We start from the raw sequence: 10,000 nt of genomic DNA on the forward strand, positions 1-10,000 counted from the left end.
AGGGAGGGAAGGAGTAGGTGAGGGATATGGAGGGGAGAAAGAAGGATAGGAGAGGAGAAAGTAAGGAAGAAAGAAGGATAGGAGAGGAGAAAGTAAGGAAGAAAGAAGGATAGACATAAAGAGGTAGGAAGGAGGAAGTGGGGGAATGAGAAAGGCAGAAATATGAAAAAGGAGGTAAGGAAAGAGGAAAGGTGTGAGAGACAGAAGAGAAGCAAGGTGCAGATAAATGACAAAGGAAATGGGGAGAAGTTTAAAGGAAAAATGAGAAGGTAAGGAGGGAAGTTTAGAAAAAAAGGGGAAATGGAAGGAAGAGAGACAAAATACAGAAAAAGAAAACAAATGAGTAATAAGATGAATAAAAATAACAGATATTGAGCTTTTGTTACTAAAAGATAATTTCCTCCACACTTTAAGCAGTCAACAGATGTTACTCGGAAAAATACAAATATAAAATAGATGAGTAATTAAATTCTTTTTTTACATTACAAAAAATAAATAAATAAATAAATAAAATATAATTGTAAACTTTGTAAAATTTCTATTGGTGTTAAGATAATAAAAAGATGCCACGGTACTTAAGAAATTAAAGAAGAAAGAACACTTAGAAAAGAAAAAGGGACTAAAATTATTTTCTTCGTAAGTATTAACACGTACGTACATCACTTTCTATTACACGCTTGGGACACTTGGATGACAGCCTTTCTATTGCATCAGAAGGATCACTATATTTAGTAAAACCCACCAAGTGACCTTTAACTGAGTACTACTGCCCCCTTCCCCAGTCACGTCAAGGCCTACCTGCCGACACGCTAATCCTGTGTGGAAGCTCATTGGACAAGCGGCTGACGATAGAGGCAAGTGTTATTCTATTTATATCTATCTTATTTATTCGTTTTCTTGATTTTATTTCTTTCTTATTTCTTTAAGTGACTATACATTCCTTTCACACATACCTAGTCATCTACAGTATACATCCTTACCAATCACCTTAGGGTTAGCACACTACTACCTTCATAACACCGACAAAAGTACCTTCATCATCACCAGACAGCTACACCAACATCAGCACCAGCATCATCACTTTCCCGAGACGCACGATAGACAATGACATCACCATCTTTTCAACACCAAGTACACGAGAGTTACATCACTATGATATTCACCTTCCCAAGTCCCACATCACACGAGTAACATCACTACCTTCACCAGACTTGCTAGGATAGAGAAACATCACCATACTTTTCACCTTCCTAAAGCTTAATACACATCACTATCATCACCACATGAAGTAACATCACCATAAAGCAACTACAATATTTTAAAAGGACTGCCAACAAATTTTCCCTCCTCTTTTTGTGTACTTTCCAAATTTTACTTTTTTTTTACTTTCTTCTCCTTTTCTCCCAACCCAAACAAGGGAAATATGAAGCCACAACACCACCACAACACCACCACCACCGCCACCACCACGATCATCACCACCACAGTATATCCTTACCTCCCTCACCGCCACCAGTATCAACACCACAACCACAGCCACACAGATGGTTAACACGACTCTCTCTCTCTCTCTCTCTCTCTCTCTCTCTCTCTCTCTCTCTCTCTCTCTCTCTCTCTCAAGGTAAACAAATAAAACGTGCTAAAATATAAGTCCTCTTCTTCCTTTAGGCCTCTCTCTCTCCCCTCTCCCCTCTCCCTGACCTTTCCTTCCCCTCTCCCTCCCCTTTCCCACAACGCTCCTTCCCTCTCTCTCTCTCCCTTCGAACTCTACCTAATCCTTCTCTCCTTTCCCTCTCTCTCTCTCTCTCTCTCTCTCTCTCTCTCTCTCTCTCTCTCTCTCTCTCTCTCTCTCTCTCTCTCTCTCTCTCTCTCTAGATCCTTCCATTTTCCCCCCATACAATTCTCCATCTCGCTCCTCCTCCCCTTCCTCCTCCTCCTCCTCCTCCTCCTCCTCCTCCTCCTCCTCCTCCTCCTCCTCCTCCTCCTCCCGTGGCACGTGTGGGCGGTGAGTGAGGCGCCGCCCTGCCGACCCTCACACGGGCGGCGGCCTACACCAGGCAGGCCACTTACGCTGCTGGAGGAGGAGGAGGAGGAGGAGGAGGAGGAGGAGAGAGGAAAGAAACTGGAGGTAAGTGTTTACGAATGAGCAGAGAGATGGTAGGAATAATGGAAGAGGAAGAAGAGGAGAGAAGGGAAGAGAAGGGAGAAAATAGGAGGAGGATACAGAGGAGGAAGGAATATGAGAGCTCAGAATATGCAAACGAATATTGTGGCAGGAAGAAGGAAGAGAATAGAGAGGAAAAGAGGAAGAGAGGGAGGAGAGAAAAAAGAGGAAGAGGAAGGAAAATGAGGGGATGAAAATATGCAAAAGAATATTGTGGTAGGGAGAAGGAAGAAGAAAAAGGGGAGAGAAGAAGAGAGATGAAAGGAGAGAGAGTAAGAAAGAAGAAAATGAAAGATGAGAATATGCAAAGTGGAGATATGGAGTTAGAAAACAAAAGAGGAGAGAGAGACCTACAACTGGAGGAGGAGGAGGAGGAGGAGGAGGAGGAGGAGGAGGAGGAGAAGGAGGAGGAGGCGGCCTGCTTTTAAAGTTAGACGGAGGAGGAGGAGGAGGAGGAAGGAGAGTTTAGATGCGGATGTAGTTATGAAGGGGAGAGGGGAGGGAGGGGAACGGGAGGGGGAGGAGGAGGGGGAAACAGGTAGGCTGATCAGTAGGAGAAAACCAACAGCAGAAATGGAAAAAAAAGATAAAAAAAAAATAAAAAGATACAAGAAGATAATATGAAAATCTAAATGTGGATGACAGAAAAAAAAAGAAAAAAAGAAAGTTAAGGAGGAAAGAAGTCAAATGAAACTAGAACAAATATGTAAAAGATAAATAAACATAATAAGATGAGAAGAATGAAAGGAAAACGAGGCACGGAGATCAAAGCCACACACACACACACACACACACACACACACACACACACAGACACACACACACACACACAAACACGAGTCAATGGACGAAATATGAGAAACAGATAATGTTAAGAATGCAGAGAGATAAAAAAGAAAGAAAAAAAACAAAGAATGAAAGAAAGGTTATGTGAAAGAATGGATGAAAGATTAAAAAAAAAGGAAAGGAAAAGAAAGGAATAAAGTAAGAATGGACGAATGTATGAATGAGTAAGGTAAACAAATATGAAGAGGTAACAAAAGGAACAACAAAACCACCACCACCACCACCACAACAACAACAAGCCTCAACATACAACCACTTTTTATGATAGCCGTCTCCCCTCCCCCCCCGTGACACCTCTGCAAGACACCCCCACCCACCCTTTGTTGGCACGCCCCATTTAGGAACCCCACTGATACCCCTTTATGGTCCTCCCTTTTGTGGCTTATTATTATGGGACCCCCTATTGGGACCCTTGGGACCTAACTCTATGGATCTAATTATTAAGCCTTATTATTTGGTCTTTAGGTCCTTTCTTGGGGCTCATTATCAAATGGTTCCTTTTGAAAACTTCCCCTTTGGTTATTCTTTAAAGGCACTTCCTCCTTGGACCGCTTCTGGGTGTCGAGCTTAAGGATTCTTGACTTTTGTAAATCCTGGAACTCCTTGCCTGCTTCTGTAATTCCTCCTTCCGATGACTTGACCTCCTTCGACAGGGAGATTTCAAAACACTTACCCTTCAATTATGGAAGCTCGTTTTGACTTTTCGTTTAGGATTGGCACCTTAGTGGGCCCTTTCCTTCGTTCTTTTTGTTGGCCAGTGCCCCTCTCATATTAATAAATAAATAAATAAGTAAAATAAATAAACTTTTCCTTGGGACTCATGTTGGGACTTTCCTTTTCTCCGGCTACGTCTCTTTAGGACTCTACTTCATTGGGACCCTTTAAGACTCTCCTCTTGGGACCATCCTACACTGAACTCTATTAAGGACTTCCCACTCTTTTTTGGGACCCTCGTTTTGGGAGCTTGCTTTTCTCTGCCTACTTCCCTTTACGACTCTTTGGGACTCTCCTCTTGGGACCATCCTACACCTAACTCTCTTAATTAAAGGACTTTCCACTGATATCTAGGATTCTTCTTTTGGTATTCACTCCTAACCTAATCCTTTTTCTGATCCTCTGTTCTCAGTTTTTCATTATCCCTAGTTGTGTGAATCCTTATCTACGTCTATATTTCTTAAGGACTTCCAATAATTGTCTGGTATTAATCTTCTTACTGATTCTCTCTCTCCAGTCCTTCATTATCCTTCGTAGTGTGAATCCTTATCCCGTATCCTTCACTCCTTAACACATTTGCAACACCATGAATCACGTTGCTCTGGGGCTGTTCGGGTCCCTATCGCCCTCTCTCAAGGCTGCCATTGCCTCCTTAGGTCATGTCGCTCCTGCAGGTGACACCAAGGCCCACTTCATAAGGACAGGTGAGGGTTGTTGTTGTTGTTGTTGTTTGTTTTCCTTGCTGTTGTTGATGTTGTTGTTTTTGTTGTTGTTGTTGTTGTTTTCCCTGTTGTTGTTGTTGTTGTTCTTGTTTTCCTTGCTGTTGTTGTTGTTTTTCCTTGCTGTTGTTGATGTTGATGTTTTCCCTGATGTTGTTGTTGTTTTCCTTGTTGTTGTTTTCCCTGTTGTTGTTGTTTTCCTTGTTGTAGTTGTTGTTGTTGTTGTTGTTTTCCTTGTTGTAGTTGTTGTTTTCCTTGATGTAGTTGTAGTTTTTGTTGTTGCTGCTGCTGTTGTTGTTGTTGCTGCTGCTGTTGTTGTTGTGATCGTCACATTTTTTTCTTTTTACCGTTGCTGTCGTTGCTATTCTCTCACTTTACACTAATCAGGATAGAAATTTCAAACAACAGAGGATCGAACCCACAACACCAAGGTCACGAGTCCAGAGCGTCACCAGTGCGCCATGGCAATCTGTGAGGGCATGGGGACGAGGGGATGGGTAATCAAGGCTGGGGAACCACCACACACAAATTCGACGCCCTCACACGCCTCCCCCGCGCAGGTAAGGCAGTGGTGAGGGGGGGGGGGTGAGGGGAAAACGAGCCAGGTGGTGTTGTGCGTCGTGGGGATGCATGAGAAGGCTGGAGAAGGTTGGGGAAAAGGGAAGTGAGGAGGGGAAAGGACATGCTGGGGAGAGATGGGGTAGAGGGGGATTTAATACGTAGGAATAAGATGCGCAGGAGAGGAGAAGAGGAGGAGGAGGATGTGGGGGAAGAAAGGTCTGGAATATGAAGGGAGAGTGGAAAATGGATAAGAGGAAAGAGTAAGAAGTGAATAAAAGTTGAGAATAAGAAAGAAAATAGAAAATAGAGGGGAAGAGGAGGAGGATGCGAGGGAAGAAAGGTCTAGAATAAGAAGGAAAAGAGAAAAAGGGTAAGAGGAAAGGAGAAGATGTGAGTAAAGGTCTATAATACGAAGAAAAAAAATGAAGAGGAAAGAAGTGGATGTAAAAGAAAAACTCTAGAATAGCAAGGAAAAAAGAGAAAAAAAGGATAAGAGGAAAGAGGAGAACGTGAACAGAGGGGTGAGAGGAGGATGAGGAAGAGGTAAGGGGATAAGGATGAGTTGCGGGAGAGAGAGAAGGGAGCAGATGTTTTATGAGGCAATATAAGAGTGTTGGGGAAGAATGGGGGAAGCGTGGGGTGCCATGTACATGTGAGCAGGGTTAAGGGGGCGTGGGAGGAGCTGCCTGCCCCGGGGCGCCGTACAAGGGCCTGTGGCGGGGCAAGGCAAGGTGTAGGCGATACAATTTCACAAGTTGATTATTATTCTTGATCCCAGTGACCTGCTTGCTTCCCTGCACACACACACACACACACACACACACACACACACACACACACACACATGTAAAGACGGATCCCTACTTGAAGCAGTTTTCCTACCTATATTTCTGACAAAAGCGGCATGTCATCCTTTCTTCATGGCATCAGTCACTGGCTAGAGGTGCCTCTGACGTTTATCTTAGGTCGCCTTCTTCCTCTTCGCCAATATGTCCCCCTTCCGTCCCTCTTCCCCAACCACATGATTCGCATTCCTCCTCCTCCTCCTCCTCCTCCTCCTCCTCCTCCTCCTCCTTTTACCAAACAGCCTTGCAAGGACCAAAAGGTCTGTTGCTGTTTGGCTTTCCTTTGTATTCCTTTGTATTCCTCCTCCTCCTCCTCCTCCTCCTCCTCCTCCTCTCCCTCCCTCCCTCCCTCCCTCCCTCCCTCCCTCTCTCTCTCTCTCTCTCTCTCTCTCTCTCTCTCTCTCTCTCTCTCTCTCTCTCTCTCTCTCTCTCTCTCTCTCTCTCTCTCTCTCTCTCTTTCTTTCTTTCTGTCTTAATCTGCACATTCAAGAAGGTATATAACACACACACACACACACACACACACACACACACACACACACACACACACACACACACACACACACACACACACACACACACACACACACTGCTGCGCAGACTCAGGTCGCTGGGGACGCCGACAGATGAGTTAAGGGGGGTGTACCTTACCTTCATCCTCCCCAAACTCATGTACGCCTCCCCAGCGTGGTCCTCCTCCCTCACACACACTCAACAGCTACAGCTAGAGAGTGTGCAGAAAAGGGCGTGCAGGGTCATCCTTGGCCCTGCATACACCACCTATGAAGAAGCCCTGACCACCCTGAGTCTGTCCAGAATATCCACCAGGCACCGAGAGGCTCTGGAGAAGTTTGGGAGGGGACTACTGCATCATCCACGTCTCAGAAACATGCTGCCGCCCGACGCGCCTCGCCCGGTCCGTGCCACCAGACACCACAACAAAATAACGCCCCTGAAGGCGCCGCGCACGGACCGGTACAGACTCAGTGCGATTCCCACCATGGTGCGAGCCATCAATCAATAGTATTTCCCTCCTAGATTAGACTTACCTTTAGGATTAATGTTAAGTTTTTCCCCATCCCCTGTGTACATTTTCAGTTTGTCAACTGCCTAAATAATAAACCGTTTATTATTATTGTTATTATTATTACACACACACACACACACACACACACACACACACACAAACAGAGAGAGAGAGAGAGAGAGAGAGAGAGAGAGAGAGAGAGAGAGAGAGAGAGAGAGAGAGAGAGAAAGGAGAGTTTAGATAGAGGTGGTAGAGAGGGGATATGAGAAATGTTGAAACAAAGAGGGAGTGGGGATGGGGAGGCGGACATGGAGTGGGGTTGAGAAGGTTAACTTAATTATCACGTCCGTATTTCTGGCCTATGATATTTACCTATTAAAATCCCTTGATCTCTTGATAAAAAATAAAGGTAGGAAGGCTGATTCATGAAAAAGATAGCCGTAAGAGTACATGCACTAAGCTAAGCGCACATACATGCATACATATAGGGTAGGAAGGCTTATTTTCCAAGTAGGAGCCGTCCGTACATAGTAGTAGTAGTAGTAGTAGTAGTAGTAGTAGTAGTAGTAGTAGTAGTAGTAGTAGTAGTAGTAGTAGTAGTGCCAGTAGCATTAGAAGTAGTAGTAGTAATAGTAGCAGTAGTAGCAGTAGTAGTAGTAGTAGTCATTGTTGTTGTTGTTGTTGTTGTTGTTGTTGTTGTTGTTGCAGAGAGTATCAGACAGCAATTGATGATTATTCACTTGATATAAACACTGGACTGATATACACGTGCATAACTTTGCGCATAACACATCTCCACAAATTACATTATAATTCATTCACTACACGCAAATAATGAACTCGTGTAAATATCCCTTTTCTTAAGTCACCCATGCAAATTTCATTTTTTATCCCTAACCTTATGAAGAAAACGAAATTTTCTTGGTATACTCATACAAAATAATGATGTGGTAATACTCAAGAACTGAAAGTGTACAACGTGAATTTGCTCAGTAGAAATGCATATATTTAGTTCAAAGTTATAGACAAAACTGAAAATAGAGTTCTAAAGCATTACTTTGCAACTAACAACATATCAACCTCAAGAATGAAGAAGCGAAAGAAAACGGATATAGGAGGAACTATAATGATTGTACCGTACCACAAATTATGATTTAAACTGTGGGAAGTCTGTTAGATACGTAAACAAAATTACACTTATGGCTCAAAATTTAAAGTGTGGGCTGTAATCATCCACATTTTGTTTATGCATTTCCTTGTCTTGTGTTTTACGTCCCTGCATGTATGTCTGTACGTCTGTCTGGTGGTAACAAAGGTTAAGTCACACCCTCTTTTTTTCACCACCTGTCTGAGTTCTGTCGAGGCGAATACTTATGTTTACTACTATAATTATGCAAACGTGTGTGTGTGTGTGTGTGTGTGTGTGTGTGTTTCTCCCTAATTATATACGCAACGAAGGCCACCGCACCTAACTTGTCTCGGGCGCCACACACATGATGGAGAACAGGAATTGATAGAGAAGTGTAGGACGGAATCAGTACAAGAAAGAAAGGAAATTAAAAAGAAAACATTTATTACGCTGAAGTAAATAATGTAATATGACGAAGAATAAAAAAAAAAATCAATAAATAAAAAGACAGGACGATTATCATGCTTGAAACATACGAGAGAGAGAGAGAGAGAGAGAGAGAGAGAGAGAGAGAGAGAGAGAGAGAGAGAGAGAGAGAGAGAGAGAGAGAGAGAGAGAGACTGCAATACTTATAAAAAAAAATTAGAAACCACGAAAGAAAAGATAATGTGAACCTTTTCTTCTACAGGACACAAACGAAAACAAAGGAAGACCAAACAGCAGCAGACTGGTTCATCCTTACCAAGCTGTTTGTTTGTGCTAAGCTACTCTGTTTATGGCAACCTACACTGTGATACCCTTTACTAATGTGTCTGTGATAGCCTACACTAATCAAGAGAGAGAGAGAGAGAGAGAGAGAGAGAGAGAGAGAGAGAGAGAGAGAGAGAAAGGGAGGCAGAGATAGCAAAGACAAACCACTACATTATAACCATCCTGTACTTACCAGCTCCTGCAGAAGGCGAGGGCGTAGAGAGAGGAGCAAACTTGTAGGGCTTGCCAGAGGGCGGGGTCTTGAGGAAGTCATATTTAGCGTCAGGACTAGAGAACTGACGGCCGAACCTGACGGGGATGTCCACTGTGAGGGGTTCCGAGAATTGGCGGCTGATGCGGAGAGGGGCACGGAGACCTGAGGGCTTGAGGGCATCCATGGCTGTGGCTGGCTGCTGAAGGAGGCGCAGAAGGCACAGAAGAGAGCGCTAAAGAAGTCGCAGAAGAGGTCAAAGGTTCAGGGCGTGAAGGGGATTGTCCTGGGGTTCAAAGGGCGTGTGGATCCAAGGGCGAGTCCTACCAATGTATGGAGGACAAAGAAGGCGTTCTTCAAGGCAGTATAAAGAACCGGTTGTGTTTGTAACTTCTACAGTTCGTAATTCGCTCGATTTTTTGTAATTTTTCTTATTTTTCACTTTTTTTTTCGTCCTGGCAACTTGGAGTTTTTTTTTCTTCAGTTCGATAATTCACGTTTACAATTTTTTTTTTTTTTTTTTTTCGTTACAGTTTCAAGTCGAATTCATGCACCGGTCGTGGCCGTGGGATGCGTCGCCGGTGGTCGGTCGGGGGCGCGGCGTGGGCGTGTTGGCTTATGGTAATCTTGTCTTATCAGATGCTGCGGCGGTGTCGAGCTTGTCTGCCTGTCCACCGTACGTTCTGAGGACAACACAAGGCTTAGTTAGTTACGTTGATACCTCGGGAGGAAAACAATCACTGTAACTCTTCTACCTTTTATTATTACTGGTACTGTTACTATGTTATCACTTGGGGAAGAAACACTTATTTCAATTCATTCTTTTCTTACTACTACTACTACTACTACTATTACTACTACTACTATTACTACTACACTGTTACTTTAGGAGAAGATATTTGTTTCAACCACTTCTCTTCCTACTACTACTACTACTACTACTACTACTACTACTACTACTACTACACAATTCACACCACTGGCACCTTAGTGGGCATTTCTTATTGGGGTGGGTTGTGGGTTTTTGTTACCCT

The 10,000-nt window shown here is 43.6% G+C and overlaps 1 protein-coding gene across 15 annotated transcripts in view; it reads right to left on the reverse strand.

Annotated features, from left to right (window-relative positions):
* Nucleotides 1–10,000, reverse strand: part of LOC135089635 (restin homolog) — a 167,070-nt gene that overhangs the window by 101,731 nt on the left and 55,339 nt on the right. For all 15 annotated transcript variants that reach the window (XR_010261566.1, XM_063985483.1, XM_063985482.1 and 12 more), the window contains one exon: nt 8,949–9,649. Coding sequence is in view for 14 of the 15 variants with exons in the window: in XM_063985483.1 (XP_063841553.1) it covers nt 8,949–9,153 (205 nt within the window). In the remaining variant the exon portion in view is untranslated. The remainder of the gene's footprint in view (nt 1–8,948; nt 9,650–10,000) is intronic.

This window comes from Scylla paramamosain, chromosome 33 (assembly GCF_035594125.1).
Source record: "Scylla paramamosain isolate STU-SP2022 chromosome 33, ASM3559412v1, whole genome shotgun sequence".
Taxonomy (NCBI): Eukaryota; Metazoa; Arthropoda; class Malacostraca; order Decapoda; family Portunidae; genus Scylla; species Scylla paramamosain.